Source organism: Notamacropus eugenii, chromosome 5, assembly GCF_028372415.1.
Source record: "Notamacropus eugenii isolate mMacEug1 chromosome 5, mMacEug1.pri_v2, whole genome shotgun sequence".
Taxonomy (NCBI): Eukaryota; Metazoa; Chordata; class Mammalia; order Diprotodontia; family Macropodidae; genus Notamacropus; species Notamacropus eugenii.
In genome coordinates, this window is record NC_092876.1 from 142,337,433 (window position 1) to 142,354,362 (window position 16,930).

The window sequence follows — 16,930 nt, forward strand, 5'->3', positions numbered from 1 at the left end:
TACAAAGAGAAGAAAAAACATGAAGCCTGCCCTCAAAGAGCTCACATTCTAATGAGGGAGACAACATTTAAACAGGGATGAATGGATAGAGAGATAGAAACTAATAAGGAGTTATTCTCAAGAAAAAGCTATAGTTCTAGGAGAATGATTAGGCCAGAACTCCTGCAGAAGGTTGGATTTGATGAAGCCAAGGAGGCAGAAGTAAAGGTGTGGGGTACAGCCAATGAGAAGGTTTACACTTTGGAGATGGAATGTTGTAGGAGAGGAACAGCAAGAAGGGTGGTGTGGCAGGATCACAGAGTACATGGACAAAAGTAAAATGTTAGAAGACTGGAAGGATAGGAAGGGGCCAGGTTGTGAAGGGCTTTGAAAGCTAAACAAAGAATTTTCTGTTTGATCATGGAGGTAATGAGGAGTTTGTTGAATGGGGTGTGTGTAACATGATCAGACATTCACTTAATAAGATCACTTTGGCAGCCCAGGAGAAGATGGATTGAAGTGGAGAGTGACTTGAGTAAGTCAGACTCTCAGTAGTTGAGGTGGCAGCTGTGTGAGCAGATAGAAGGGGACTTATAGAAAAAATATTGTGAAGATAGAAACAATAGAACTTCACAAATGAGGAGTTGAGGCTGACATTGAACTTGTCAACCTGGGTGATTAGGGAAATATGGAGGAGAGGAGGCCTTAGAAGGAGAGATAATGAGTTGTGCTTTGGACACAGTCAGTTTGAGATGTCTATAAGAAGCTTTGTAGATGATAGGAGCCTTTGACTTTACTTGTTCCTCCGTACACCAGTCCTCTCTGCCTTTGTCTTTACCTATCTGTGGCTATGGCCAACCCTATCGTGCACTTTGGCATCACAATCAATAATGACCATCTGGATGGAGTTACTTTCAAGCTACTTGCAGACAAGATTCCAAAGATAGCAGAAAATGTTTGTGCTCTGGGCACTGGAGAGAAAGAATTTGGTTACAAAGGCTGCTGCTTTCACAAGGGCATCCCTGGATTCGTGTGCCAGAGTGGTGACTTCACAGGCCATAATGACACTCTTGACAAGCTTATGGGTGGGGAGAAATATACTGATGATAACTTCATCCTGAAGCATTCTGGTCCTAACATCTTATTCATGGCAAACACCAGTGCTTCCCAGTTTTTCATCTCTACTGCTGAGACTAATTGGTTGAGTGCCAAGAATGTGGTCTTTGACCAAGTGAAAAAACCATGAACGTTGTGGAAGCCGTGTGCACTTCAGATCCTGTGATCTGAAATAAGACTAGGAAGAAGATCACCCTTGCTGATTATGGACAGTCTCATAAATCTTTTCTTTTCTTTTCTTTCCTTTTCCTTTTTTGTCTTAAGCACCAAACCATTCTGTAACTGAGCAGGGACCCTTCAGTCTGTTCTGCTACCCTGTAATCCTCACTTCCTACAATTCTCTTGGGATTTCATTTCCCTTTTCCTTGTACAAGTCCGCTAGCCTACAGAACTGTTTATTATTATGAAATAAAAACATTAAACAAAAAAAGATAACTATCTAACTTCCTGATATTTAGAGGCTTCCAAAAATGGAACAAGCTACCCATAGGAGGTCACATTTTCCCTGACACAGGTAGTCTTCATGCAGTGGCTGGATGATAATTTTTCAGGCATATTTTAGAGAAAATTCATGCTTCAGGTAAGGGGTGAAGCTAGATGATCTCAACATCTTAGTAAACCGTGGGATTCTGTGATTCTTGGATTGTCAGGGTTATTGAGATTACTATTAATTTAGGCTAGAGATATTCCAGTATGTGACCCAGAGGTCAGTGATTAACAGAATTTCAGAGTTATCTTGAGGTATTGTACTTATTCTTCACTTATTTAAAATATTCATGACTAGGGGCATGTGAATTCCAATAAAATGGAATTCTATATGGCAACTAAAATTCTCATTAAATCCATCATTGTAATTTAATATTCCTTATGTGCCCTTGTAGGTCTTGTGAAACAGTCACATGGAGCTCTAAAGAAATAGACCATTCATGTACCAGTTTTAATTCTTGCATCATAACTTTTAGAGGAATTCTCCTCTCTTAACTCAGCTTGAAGTGTTTGTGAATCTGATCAGTGATGTGGATTTCTTAATCTCTTGTGTGGTGTAGTGAAAGATCAATGGTGGTGGAGCCAAAAGTGGTTTTGTGTCCTCACTCTGTGTCCTTGCTCAGACACTGGCTGTGTGACTTGGCAGGCAGGTCAACTTCTCTGAACCTTACTTCATTCGTCTGTAAAACCAGGGTAGTAACACCTGCCACCCCCCACCCCCCCACCAAAGTGCTCTTCAAATCTCAAAGTGCCATTTAAATGTCTGTTATTATTATGGATATTCTTCATGGTGGTTTTTTTCAATCCCTGTTTCCCTGTTGAATGTCCCTAGATTACCTATTGCCTTTGATTTGCTGGTGATGAAACGAAGGTGGAAGAGTTTTCTTCACTGGTCACTAATGGCCTTAATACTCTTTCTGGTGAGTCTTTTATTTCTACATTTAATTGTTAATGGAAAACCTGGAGAATATGAAGAATTTGAAGGGGGAGGACAATGTTGGACTTTGAGTCAAGTTAATTTAGATACGTATTGACTGCAACTCTTCAAATAATAAAGCAGGGACATAATCCAGAAAAAGATATACATGAGAGATGAGAAAGGGACATGGAGACAAATAGAACTTTTGTCACTTCGTGGTTAATATGTACTTTAAAAATGTAAATATTGGAAGTTTATGCTTTTACATGGGATCTTTTTTCTTGGTTGTATATTTTGTTTTTGTCAATGGCTACAAAATGTGGAATAAAAGAGAAAATGAGTTAAATTAGGAAGCATCAACTTGGGATAAAACTAATTTCTGCAGTCTCTATACATAATCTGCTCAGTATTGAAAGCCCTCTAAAATCTGGTACCATCCCATCCAGACCCATGTCATATTACTCTCTTCCACTTCTCTTAGCTTCACCAAACTAGATGACTCCACATCTCCCGTCTAGCTCCTCTACATTTCTGCCTCTTTGCTTCTGTCCACACCATTCCCTAAGCCTGGAATAGCTCCTTCCCTCTCTTACTGTCTTTGCCACTGGAAATACTTTAGGACATACCAAGTCCTTGGAGCCATATCAGCCTTCTGTGTACACTTACCTGTTTTAATTTATTTGTCCATTTTTATCTGTTTATTTCTTGTCTTCCTACAAGATTGTAAGCTTTATGGGCAAAAACTGTCTTACATATGCCTCTCCCAGTCAGCCAACCACCAGGTGTCATTGAGTACATACTGTGTGCCAAGTGCTCTCCAAGCATTGGCTTTTTAGTATTTTTTTTAAATTGGGCCCAATTGAATTGAATCTCTTCTTTCTAGGTACCTACGGTGGTCATAGACAGCTACTACTATGGGAAGTTGGTGATTACCCCTCTCAACATTGTTTTGTATAATGTTTTTACAGTCCATGGACCTGATCTTTATGGTAAGTTCTAAGGAATTTGGAGAAGTTTCAGGAGTGAGCTTCACACAGCTAATCTCCAGGACTTACTTCCTTTCTCTTGACTGCATAAAGATGGCATCTAGCTTTTGTTCTTTTTCTGACCTTATTGAAAAACAATGGGGTTGGGGGTGGTGATGCTGAGGAATATTTCTAGAGGAATATTTCTAAGGTGACTTCTTGATGTATTCGTAGTGGGAGGTACATAGCAAGACTCAGTAAACACTTGTGGACTTGACAGATCTTTGGATCCCCACGGAGACTCTTTTTGTTCTGCTTTCTCCTACCTTCAGCTCTAGAGTTTTGAAGATTTTGCTGTGCTTGCAAAGTTTATTGACATTGTTATAAAATTTTCATTAATTCCATCCGAAGCAGGTGTTCTTAAACCAGTTTTTGTGGGTCCTGGACCCTTCAGCAGTCCAGTGAAGCCTGTGAACCCCTCTCAGAATATTTTTAGGTGACTAATAAAATATAAAGGAAACCAATTATATTGGAATACAGTTCATGTACTGGAAATTAAGAACCCATAATCTAAAGGGAGTAGGCTTGGGAAAGCTGTATAGAGGGTTGGACACATTGGTCATGGGCTGAGCAATGCTTCCTTGCCTATCTGAAAAGAAGGGTAGGTTTAGCTAAGACAGGCAGGTTTTGGCTTAAAGGAAGAAGAGTTCTCACTTGCATGTATTTCTTCAAACCCTGCAGTAAATCCTTTTGTGAGTCTCAGGGAACAGAAGCTGGCCTCGCATTCATAATCTGTTCCTTCATCAGAAGCAGGCTGACAACTAAAGGGATCGATGGTGGTGATAACAAGGACAATCCTGAAGGGTCTCAGTCTGAGAAGCACCAACATTTGTGTCCTCCAGGGTTCTGGGCCAGGAGAAAGAGTCATTGTAAATGTTTTACTTTCCATTGCTGCTTCCCTATCTTCCCTCTGTTGCCATCATTCAGTTGCCTCTTCCTTTGACGCTCGCTGCCTTGATCAATACCTCCTGATCCCAGCCCTCGTTGCTGTGATCTGCTGGCCTCGGGCTGCTCTCCTTCCTTTATGAAGGACTATAGAATCTTACTCACAGATTTTCTCTTCACTTCTGTCCTGATATTTGAGAACTTTATGTATATATTCGTTTTCCTTGGAACATCTCAGTCCCCTAGTTGGTCAGCCTCTTTATCCATCCTGACCTACATCTTTATTTCACTATAATCACTCCCAGTAATGATCACCATGTAGCTCTAGCTGCTATGTGTCTATGAACATAAATTCTTGAAATTCATTCTTGGATAATACTTTTCCTACCCTTCAATATTTTTCTTTGCCTTATCCTTCCTAAATCTACTCTTTATCATCAATACCTCCACCCCCTTTTGTTCTCCATTTCATCTTCCCTTTCTTCCCTAAACAATCTTTGCCCTAGGATTAACCATTTAACACCCTGGAAGAAGTCAGGAGTATTCACATCCTGCCAACTCTTAATTCTGGATCACCCCTATCATTTTCATGTAGAGGTACATAACTCCTTATAAACTCATGCTTTCTGATTTTGATGGGGCCATCATAGGAATTCTTTAATTCTTCCTTGATGGGCTTATATTCCTGGAGCACCCTCTCCAGCCACTGGATTTGCCTTGCCTGTGAGAGGAGATTCCCTCACCTTTCTAAGAAGCCATTTCATCTCATTCCAAGCACTTACCCTCCTCCCCCAGCTTTGCACTTACACACTGATGCCTGATGCTCCAACCTAAGACCAGACTCCTACTTGAACCTCATTCCTTAGTGATTAATATACTTCCACCCTGTCATATCCTCCCCATCTCAGTGATTCATTATCCTTAGCACTCTGTTGTCTGTCTCCCACTGATGGCTTCCTTATTCCTATCCCTCTTAGCCAACCCTTCCTCTCATCCCCCCCACTCTTTCCACTGTGCTCCCTGGAATACTTGCTTCATCGGTAACAAACTAGCTTTCATCTTAAGCCTTTGCCTTTCTTGATCCTTGTATCTTTTTTGCACTGACTGGGCCTGGCTTGACCTGACTACCCTTTCTATCACTAATGAGCACTTTTACTCATCCCTCCCAGCTCACTGATTGTAGTAAGTGAATCCAGGCCCTTCCTCTATCTCCGCCATTCAGTAACCTCTTCTCCTTTGAGTTTCATTCAATCCGAATTTAATCCTATAAAGATTCCTTTGACTGTTGTCTGCAGACCTTCCGGCCACTCTCCTTTCTTCTTTACAGTCTCTTTTCCCCAACTCCTGACTTCACTTTATGCAGCTTCATCTTATAGACTGATACTTCTCTGAACACCCTAACTTCCTAGTTCCTCAGTTTAGTTTCCCATGACCTGCTTCTTCACCCTACTTCAGCTACTTGTAGAAGGGGTCACATCCTTGATCTTACCATGACTCACACATGTTCCACTTTCATGTTCATGAACTCAAAATTCCTTTAATAGTAATAGATTCTACTTCTCCCTCTATCTCGAATCCCCTAACCCTGTTCTTTTTCTTCACTGCAACCTCCAGTCCCCCCATCCTTCAGTTTTTTCATAGGCTGTAACCTCTGAATTGGCTACACTCTCCTCCCTTACTCATCTTGACCCCTTGGTGAACCAATTACATTGTTCGCTTCTCTTGCATCTCATGCCCCAAATATCCTGTTGATGATCTTGCCCTGCCACACCTCAGCTTTATGTTATTCCCATCATTTGCCTTTGCTTCTCATATACTGAATAAATAAAGCTGGAGAAAATCACAAAACTCTTCTGAGTGGTCTACTACAAATTTATGTTACATAATATTAACTGGACCTTCACTATGCAAGACAGTCCTTTTACACTTGCTTAATGAATTCACTATCCCACTCACCACAGTGACTTTTCTAAACCTTTTCATCATTCCTCACAACTTCTCTAGTACCCTCCTAGCTGAGAATCTTACCTCATATTTCACTGAAAAAAACTAAACTTTTTGGGAAGACTTCCTTCTTCTTCCGTTGTTTCTTACCTCTCATCACTCAGATGCCATCCCTGCTCCTGGAGAGGCTGGGGCTGTTGGATCTCTTGAATTTAGGAGATCTTCACTGTCTCACATGGGGAGGTGGGAGGGGAGGGAATAAACATTTATGTAGTGCCACAGTACATAATACTATGTGCCAAGTACTGTGCTGAGTGTTTATGTTATCTCATTTGAGCTGCACAACATGCTGTTTAGCTCCCATTTTACAGGTGAGAAAACTGAGGCAGAGATTAAGGGACCTGCCCAGGAACATACGGCTAGTGAGCGTCTGAAGTGGGATTTGAACCAAGGTCTTCCTGACTGGGCCCAGTGCTCTTTCCATCTAGACAGCCCTTTTTCTAAGACAGACTTCTCTATCCCATCCTGTCCTACTTTCTCCAGTAGATTTCCTTTTGCCATCATTCCTCCTCTTTCATTTAAATTCTATCTCTCCCTATCGGAAATTTTTCTACTGCCTACAAACATGCCCATGTCTTTCACATTCTCAAAAAACCCCTCTCTTATTCCATCGATCCTGCTAGCTTTTGTCCATATCTCTCCTCTCCTTCTGGCTAAACTCGTTGAGGAAATTCTTTGTATCTAGTACCTCTACTTCTTAACCTCTTCCTCTCTTAATTCTTTGCAGTCTGGCTTCTGAACCTCATCATTCAGCTGAAGCTGCTCTCTCCAGAGTTACCTTGATCTCAGATCTAATGACTTTTTCTCAGTCTTCATCCTTTTTGATCTCTGCAGCCTTTGACATAGTCTCTCTTCTCTCTAGGTTGTGGGTGTTTTTTTTTTTTTAATATCACTTTCTCCCAGTTCTCCTCCTACCTGTCTGACTGCTCCTTCTCAATCTCCTTCACTGGATCTTCATTCTAGTCATGCCTACTAACCATGGATATCCTCCAAGGCTCTATCTTGGCCCCTCTTTGTATGTACTACTTCACATGGTGATCTCATCAGCTTTCACAGATTCTGTCTTCTCTGTGTAGATGATTTTCAGATCTATTTGTCCAACCTTAACTTCTCTCCTGACTTCTGCTCTCACATCTCCAGCTGCCTCTTGGACATCTTTTTTTTTTTTTAATAAATTATTTTGTTTGTTTTCAGTGTTCTACAATCACTTCCATATTGCTTAGATTTTTTTTCCCCTCCCTTCTCCTTTCCCTCTCTCTCCCCACTCCCTCCCTGAGACGGCATACAGTTTTATATAGGTTCTACACATGCATTCCTATTAAATACATTTTCACCTAGTCATGTTGCATAGAAGAATTAAAATGAATGGGAGAAATCATAAAACAAAAAAAAACATAATACAAAGGAAAATGGTCTGCTTCATTCTGTGATTCAGTTCCATAATTCTTTCTCTGGATGTGGAAGACATTTTGCCTCAATAGTCCATTGGGAATTTTTTAAGTCCTTGCATTGCAATGAAGTACTAAATCTACCAGAAAAATTCCTCGCACAATGTGGTTGTTGCTGTGTACAAAGTTCTCCTGGTTCTGCTCCTTTCACTCAACATCAGTTCTTATAAGTCTTTCCAGGCCTCAGGTCTTCCTATTCATCATTTCTTATAGCACAATAGTATTCCATTACATTCATATACCACAACTTGTTCAGCCATTCCCCAGTTGGTGGGCATCCCCTTGATTTCCAGTTTTTGACCACCACAAAGAGAGCTGCTATAAGTATTTTTGTACATGTGGGATCCTTTCCCATTTTTATGATCTCTTTGGGATACAGTCCCAGAAGCAATATTGCTGGGTCAAAGGGTATGCACATTTTTGTAGCCCTTTGGGCATAGTTCCAAATTGTTCCCCAGAATGGTTGGATCAGCTCACAGCTCCACCAGCAATCAATTAGTATTCCAGCTCTCCCACATCTTCTCCAATATTTATCATCTTCTTGTTTTGTCATGTTAGCCAGTCTGATAGGTGTGATGTGGTATCTCAGAGTTGTTTTGATTTGCATCTCTCTAATCAATAGTGATTTAGAGCATTTTTTCATATGACTATAGGTAGCTTTAATTTCTTCCTCTGAAAACTGTCTGTTCATATCCTTTGACCATTTATCAATTGGGGAATGACTTATATTCTTGTACATTTGACTCTGTTCTGTATATATTTTAGAAATGAGGCCTTTATCACAGATGCTAGTTGCAAAACTTCTTTCCCAGTTTTCTGCTTCCCTTCTAATCTTGGTTGCATTGGGTTTGTTTGTGCAAAAACTTTTCAATTTAATGCAATCAAAATTATCAATTTTGCACTTCATAATGTTTTCTATCTCTTGTTTAGTCAAAAATTTCTCCATTCTCTGTAAATCTCATAAATACACTTCCTTGCTCTACTAATTTGTTTATAGTATCAATCTACCTAATGCCTCTTAGACATCCTGAACAAAACTGCACAAAACTCGACATGCCCAAAGCTGGACTCATTATCTTTCCCCTTAAACCCTCGCCTCATCCTAACTTGCCTATGAATATTAAGAGTATCCAGTCTTCCATTCTGACAACTTGGTGTCATCCTCAGCTCCTTAGCGTCTCTCACACCACGTATCCAACTTGTTGCCGAGGCCTTTGATCATTTCTGCCTTTTGAACATCTCTCATATGTGCCTCTTCACACTTTCCTTTAATGTGGCTACCATCTTGGTATGGACCATCATCACTGCACTCCTAGGCTATAGCAGGAGATTGCTGATGGTCTCCCTGCCTCAAGTATTTCCCCAGTACAGTCCATCCTTCCTTTATCTTGTGGTTGTGAGCTCCTCAAGGACAGAGGCTGCATTTTGCCTTTCTTGGTATTCTTAGTGCTTAGCACAGTGCCTGGCACATATTAGTTGTTTAATAAATACTTATGGACTATTGACTGTCAAATTGATTTTCCTGAAGTGTAAATAGGACCATATCACCTCTCCCTTTTTCCTTCCCCCCATTTATTTATCTCTGATAGTTCTCTGTTGCCTCTAGAATCAAATATGAAATCCTCTGGTTTTTAAAGGCCTTCTTAACCTGGCCATTTCCTACCTTTTATATTTTATATTATTTTTTTATATTTTTGTCTTGTATTTTGCTTCCCTCCAGGTACTCTGCTCTTTAGTTACTCTGGCCTCTTTAATATTCCTTACACAGGACACTCTACCTCTACTCCGTGAAAAGTGGAACATTATCTTTGCCTTTGTTATCTCTTCTTACTGGTGACAGTAGTTACTGTTTTGTAAATGTAGATTAGTCTGAGGTCAGACTTTTCCAAGAATGAATCTAAATTGTGTTAATAGTGATGTTAAACAGGTCCAAAAATTTTATGAAAAAAAAATTGCCATAAGACAATTTAACTGGCTTTATTAATGTTACCTTTATAGTTCTTCATACATAATTTTATTAACATAGATGCTCAGGGTTTTTTTTTCTTAAATTGCCATGTATGCATTTAAGAGGGAATTGGCTAGAATTGCTTTTCAAATACTGAACTTTAAAAAAAAAACTCATGTTAGAATAGCATAAAGTAATTAATGTTGAATATGATTATCCATGTATGTTTGTAGGTAAGCTTTGGTCAAAATATTGCACTTAATGTATTTATCTAAGCTTAGGTGCCATGGTGTGAATCATATAGTTAGAGATGATATTCTTTTATAAAGAACACAAATGGAATTATTGTTAGACTTTTTAAAAAGAATAACAATTTTGCAGCAACAAAGCAAAACTTAATACTTGTAAAATTTAAATGCTGTCATATCACCTTCTTGGTTTGTTTGTGCATGCATGTTTGAACACTTGTTTTTGAACCTTAAATGTAATTGTTAGCTTTCTAGGTACCTGGTATATGCATGACCATGTGTTCAAAATAAACTGTTTAGGGAAAAAAAGAAAGACCCCTGGATTTGCAGCCAGAGGGCCTCAGTTTGAACCCTTTCTACTTTTGTGTCTCTGGGCAAGGATTTTCAACTGTCTGGGCTTCAGTTTCTTCATTTTTTAAACTGAGAGAATTGGTAATTCCAGAGCACTCATAATGTAGCATGATACCCCTGTCCTGACACACAGGTGATAGATGCCCAAGTACTGATTAAAATATACATATTTTAGGACATGACCAATATGGAAATGTGTTTTGCTTAATTATATGTCTTTGTTCGCTAGTCTTTGTTACAAAGGAGAGAAGGTAGATTTTGCTTAATTGAAAAAATTAAAATAAATTGAAGGCGTCAGACTAGGTAATGGAGCTCCAAAATTAGTATCTTCTGGTGATGATTCTTACCTACCCTGCCATGGTTAAGCAGTTCATTGCCAAGTCTTGCCTCTCCTATCTCCATAGCATCTTTTGCATCTGTCCCCTTTTTTCTGCTTAAATAGGAAGGCCATCACCCCCTCTTTCCTGAACTATAGTAACAGATTTTTACATGCTCTTTCTGCATCCAGTGTCTCCTCACTCTAATCAGTCCTCCCTCTAAGTGCCTCATCATCTTGTTAAGTCTCTTTCCTGTTCAGAAACTTTCAGTGTCCCCCCCATACCTCAAGGATCAAATACAGTGCCTTGTCTGTCCCCAGCCTATCTTTCTAGCCTTATTTCATGATACCACCTTTCAGTGTTCTAGTCTAATAAACCTGCTTACTGTTCCCTATATTCAGCCTCCCACTTTCCACGTCTGAACGTTTGGTGTTCTATGCCTGGAGTGCACTCTCTCTTCATCTTTGTCTTTCACACTGCTTTTCCTTCTTGGCCCAGCTCAGGTGCCAGTCTCCTCTGTGAAGCCTTTATCTTGATTCCCATAGCTGCTAATGTTCCCAATGCCCAGAACTGTACCTTTCACATAGTAGGCGCTTAATAAATGTTTGCAAAAATGTTTGCTGAATTCAAATGAAGCAAACTGGGCAGAAAATCGGTCTTATGTGGGGAGATTTAGAAATCGCCTTTCCTTGGCTCTGAGCTGTGGGGGTTTGCCACTGGGTGTCTCCCTTTCACCAGGTACACTTGCTGTATGCTTATTTATTGAATAATTTATTTTGATTTGATAGATTTACTTGTAAGGTTTTATTTGGTTCCACAAAAAATACATAGGAAGAAAACTATTCTCTTAGGCCCAGAGTGCACATTAGAGAATAATTTGCATTGAGCCTTTTGGAAATGCAGTATCCATTTTGTGTGGGTGAAGAAATTACCTTAATTTGAGCTTAATTTTGGAAATTTGGCATCTCCACCTTGGCAGATGATATTCTATTATTTGCAGTAATTCAAGTAATTCCCATAAAAATTGAACCAAAGGTGCTTATTTCTGTAGTCTTTATGACTGAATAATTAGTTATTAAATCTAGAAGTGGGAAGAGAGTAGGGGAGGATTGGAAATAAGGCCTAAATTCTGTTTTAGGTTTGGTCTTTTTTTCTCCTCTGGTGTTACTTTGTTAGGCATCTGTGGTATATCTGAGGAGAAAGCAGAGGCATTAGCAGTTCTGTTCTTTTCTTGAGCATTAGCCTCATTCTTCAGTTGAATCAATGCTTTGCTGGAGTGGGGGAGGAAAAGAGGAGAGATCATGGGGAAGGGGTGTCTCATTTTTCTAGCATCATGAATGCGGGAAAGGTCACCTAAGAAGTGTCTCTAGAAAGTGCAAACAGAATTCAGTCAACATTTATTAAACATGTGCTATGTGTAAGACACTTCAGTAGGTTCAAGGGAAGAGGCAAATAAAGAACAATATAATCTCTTCAAGAAATGTATAGTCTTGTGAGGTGGAGGGAGACATGCTAAGTATAGTAAGAAGAATGGATAGGGATACAGAACTCGGACACTAATTAAGTACTTTACCATACCTAGTAAATGTGATTAAGTACTTATTTACTAGCTACTTTTAAGCATGGGAGATACAATATAAAAGCAAAGGCAGCCCTTTTCCAGGAGGAGCTTGCATTCTAATAGTAGGAGACACCACAAATAGTGGAGTTACAGGGATGGCCAGTGGAACAACCAGGGAGAAGACTCACATAGCCCTTTCAGAAACTACGTCAGTGTTGATCTGATCTGTCTTTGAATTGAAGGATACTGTTGGCAGTATTGTGGCAGAGATGGAGAGAATCGAGTGAAATGGAATATGACTGGAGCTTTCCTAATATAGTGAGCCAGGAGAGGCATCTACCAGTCAGGACAGTGGCAGATGTAGGACTGAAAATCTGGACATCAAAGTGTTAAAACCTCCAGACAAACTGATATAAAAAAAACCTTGGGAGAGATCAGGGTGTTTTTTTTGAGGGGAGGGGTGAGAGTGTGGAAATCAGGGAAAGTTTAGCACTAAGTGTTAAAGGATTTCAAAGATTCTGACTGGCAAAAGTATAGCAGCAGTATTTTCCCTCAATGGGAGACATCCTGAATGAATGCACAGATGAGGGAGGGGATGGCAAGACTGGGTGTAGTACAGTTTTTTTGGAACTTGGGAGTTCACAAAGGGAGTAGTATAAAAGAACTAGAAAGGTAGTTTGGAGCCCGATTATGGAGAACCTTAAATGCAAGTCTGAGGAGTTTATAATTTTTCCTTTAATGCAGTAGGAATTCAGTAGAGTTTTTTTGATTAGTCAAGTGGCCAGGTTGATAGCGCATGCATGTTTTTCCTACTCCCTGAGGAGCAGGAGTCTTGAGCTCAGGAGTTCTAAGCTGCAGTGGGTTAAACTAACTGACTGTCCACACTAAGTCTGGCACCGATGTGTTGAGCTCCAGAAAGTGGGGGTTGAGTGGGGGAAGTGAGTTACCTAAGAAGGGGTAAACAACCTTGGTCTGAGATGGAGCAGATGAAAGTTCCAGTGTCATTCAGTAGTGGGGTTGGGCCTGTGAGTGACATGTATTTCTAGCCAGGACAACATAGGGAGACCCAGTTGCAAAAGAAAAAAACAAAACAAAACAGTGAAATGGCATGGTTAGACTTGTATATATTAGGAAAACCACTTTTTCAGGTGTGTAATTAAAGAAGGGGAGACTGGTGCAAGAAAGATCATATAGGAGGCTATTACAGTATTGTAGGCAAGAGGTAAAGTTCCTGAGTTTAGGGTACTAGCAGTATAAATGCAGAGGTGGAGACATTTGTTTTTAAATTAATTTTTTTGTTACATTTTAAGTTCCAAACTGTCTCCTTCCCTCCCCACCTTGCATTAGAGAAGACCACCATTTGACACAGGTTTATAAATATAGTAAAACCATACTATGCATGCATACTTCTATTTATAAGTATTTTCTCTGAAAGTAGATAGCATATTCCCTCATCCATCCTTTGTAGTTGGCTTGAGCATTTATAATGCTCAGAAGAGCTTACTTGTTCACAATTATTCTTTCAGCAGTATTGCTGTTATTGTTTTCTCGGTTCTACTCATTTCGCTTTTCATTATTTCATGCAAGTTTTTCCATGTTTTTCTAAAATCAACCAGCTCATTTCTTATAGCACAGTAGTATTTCATAACAATCATGTACCACAACTTGTTTAGCCATTCCCATTTGATGGCTATCTCCTCAATTTCCAGTTCTTTGCCACCACAAGGAGAACTGCTATAAATATTTTAGAACATATAGGTTCTTTTCCTTTTTCCCTGATCACCTTGGGAAACCGACGTAATAGTGGTGGTTGTTTGTCCTTCATTCTCAAAGAGGACCAAGACATCAAGGAGCTGACACCATGACTTACAAGTGAATTCGATTTAAGTGAGGCAAGGCTGTGCAAAGTCGCCAGCCTTGCTTTTTCCTCCTGAGTATCTCAGTCCAGTGGCCAGATATAGATCAGGATGACTGGTGATGACCCCCGATGTGATGGGAGATGTTGGCCTTTTTAAGCTAATCTTTAACAGGTCTCAGTTTGACTGAGGCAATGCCCATTCAGTGATTAAGACTAGGTAAGAAATGAGGCAAAGAATGATCTCCTTTACTTAGTCCAAAAAAAAAAAAAAATCCATCTGGAAGGGGAAGACCCTCAAGATTTCTGACCAAAACAGAAACAGCTGCTATTTATGTTTATGCTGAGTCTTGGTAAGTAGCGTTAAGATATTGATCTATACCCACTTTCTGTCAGATTGCTTTCCAGTTTTCCCAGCAGTTTTTTGCCTAATAGCGTGTTCTTTTCCCAAAAGCTTGTCTTTACGTTTGTTAAACACAAGGTTACTATAATAAGATACTTCTGTGTATTGTATGTCTATACTGATCCACCTTTCTATTTCTTAGTCAGTACCAGATAGTTTTGAGAATTACTGCCTCATAATATAGTTTAAGATCTGGTACTGCTAGGTTGCCTTTCTTTACATTTTTTTCCATTAGTTCCTCTCAAATGAGTTTTATTATATGTTAAATATGATTGCACATGTATAAACTGTATCAGATTGCTTACTGTATTGGGGAGGAGGAAGAGGAGGAAAAGAGGGAGAAAAATTTGGAAGTCAAAATCTTACAAAAGTGAATGTTGAAAACTACCTTTACATGTAATTGGAAAAAATAAAACATTATTTCCAAATGAAATTTTATTTTATTTTTTTTCTCATTAAAATAAATGTTTTGGTAGTCTAATTGGGCTGATATTGAATTAAGTACATTAGTTTAGGTGGGATTGTCATTTTTATTGTATTGCCTCTGCATATCCATGAACAATTAATATTTCTCCAGTTATTTAAATCTAACTTTATTTGTATAAAAAGTGTTCATGTAAAATCTTTTTTTAAAAATTTATTTATTTAACTTTTAACATTCATTTTCACAAAATTTTGGGTTCCAACTTTTCTCTCCATTTCTCCCCTCCCCCTCCCCAAAATGCCAAGCATTCTAATTGCCCTTATCACTGATCTGCCCTCTCTTCTAACATCCCTCCCTTCCCTTGTCCCCATCTTCTCTTTTGTCCTGTAGAGCCAGATAACTTTCTATATCCCATTACCTCTATTTCTTATTTCCTAGTAGTAAGAACAATACTTGACAGTTGTTCCTAAAACTTTGACTTCCAACTTCTCTTCATCCCTCCCTGCCCACCCATTCCTTTTGGGAAGCAAGCAATTCAATATAGGCCATATCTCTGTAGTTTTGCAAATGACTTCCATAATAGTCGTGTTGTGTAAGACTAACTATATTTCCCTCCATCCTATCCTGCCTCCCATTGCTTCTGTTCTCTCTTTGGATCCTGTCCCTCCCCAAGAGTGTTGACTTCAAATTGGTCCCTCCTCCCATTGCCCTCCCTTCCATCATCCCCCCCCACCCTGCTTATCCCCTTCTCTCCCACTTTCCTGTATTGTAAGATAGGTTTTCATACCAAAATGAGTGTGCATTTTATTCCTTCCTTTAGTGGAATGTGATGAGAGTAAACTTCATGTTTTTCTCTCACCTCCCCTCTTTTTCCCTCCACTGAAAAGTCTTTTGCTTGCCTCTTTTATGAGAGATAATTTGCCCTATTCCATTTCTTCTTTTCTCCTCCCAATATATTTCTCTCTCACCCCTTAATTTCATTTTTTTAAGATATGATCCCATCCTATTCAGCTCACTCTGTGCTGTGTGTGTGTGTGTGTGTGTGTGTGTGTGTGTGTGTGTGTAATCCCACCCAGTACCCAGATACTGAAAAGTTTCAAGAGTTACAAATATTGTCTTTCCATGTAGGAATGTAAACAGTTCAACTTTAGTAAGTCCCTTATGACTTCTCTTTGCTGTTTACCTTTTCATGCTTCTCTTCATTCTTATGTTTGAAGGTCAAATTTTCTTTTCAGCTCTGGTCTTTTCATCAAGAATGCTTGAAAGTCCTCTATTTCATTGAAAGACAATCTTTTCCCCTGAAGTATTATACTCAGTTTTGCTGGGTAGGTGATTCTTGGTTTTAGTCCTAGTTCCTTTGACTTCTGGAATATTATATTCCATGCCCTTCTATCCCTTAATGTAGAAGCTGCTAGATCTTGTGTTATCCTGATTGTATTTCCACAGTACTTGAATTGTTTCTTTCTAGCTGCTTGCAACATTTTCTCCTTGACCTGGGAACTCTGGAATTTGGCCACAATGTTCCTAGGAGTTTCTCTTTTTGGATCTCTTTCTGGTGGTGATTGGTGGATTCTTTCAATATTTATTTTGCCCTCTGATTCTAGAATCTCAGGGCAGTTTTCCTTGATAATTTCATGAAAGATGATGTCTAGGCTCTTTTTTTGATCATGGCTTTCAGGTAGTAGTCCCATAATTTTTAAATTGTCTCTCCTGTATCTATTTTCCAGGTCAGTTGTTTTTCCAATGAGATATTTCACATAATCTTCCATTTTTTCATTCTTTTGGTTTTGTTTTATGATTTCTTGGTTTCTCATAAAGTCATTAGCCTCCATCTGTTCCATTCTAATTTTGAAAGAACTATTTTCTTCAGTGAGCTTTTGAACCTCCTTTTCCATTTGGCTAATTCTGCTTTTGAAAGCATTCTTCTCCTCATTGGCTTTTTGAACCTCTTTTGCCAATTG

The 16,930-nt window shown here is 39.3% G+C and overlaps 1 protein-coding gene and 1 pseudogene across 2 annotated transcripts in view; both read left to right on the top strand.

Moving 5' to 3' along the window:
* The window catches only part of ALG9 (ALG9 alpha-1,2-mannosyltransferase), a 119,391-nt gene that overhangs the window by 21,905 nt on the left and 80,556 nt on the right, over window positions 1-16,930 (top strand). For both annotated transcript variants that reach the window (XM_072611129.1, XM_072611130.1), the window contains 2 exons: window positions 2,414-2,501; window positions 3,384-3,489. In XM_072611129.1, coding sequence (XP_072467230.1) covers window positions 2,414-2,501; window positions 3,384-3,489 — 194 coding nt within the window. The remainder of the gene's footprint in view (window positions 1-2,413; window positions 2,502-3,383; window positions 3,490-16,930) is intronic.
* Window positions 735-1,473, top strand: LOC140505289 (peptidyl-prolyl cis-trans isomerase A pseudogene; annotated as a pseudogene).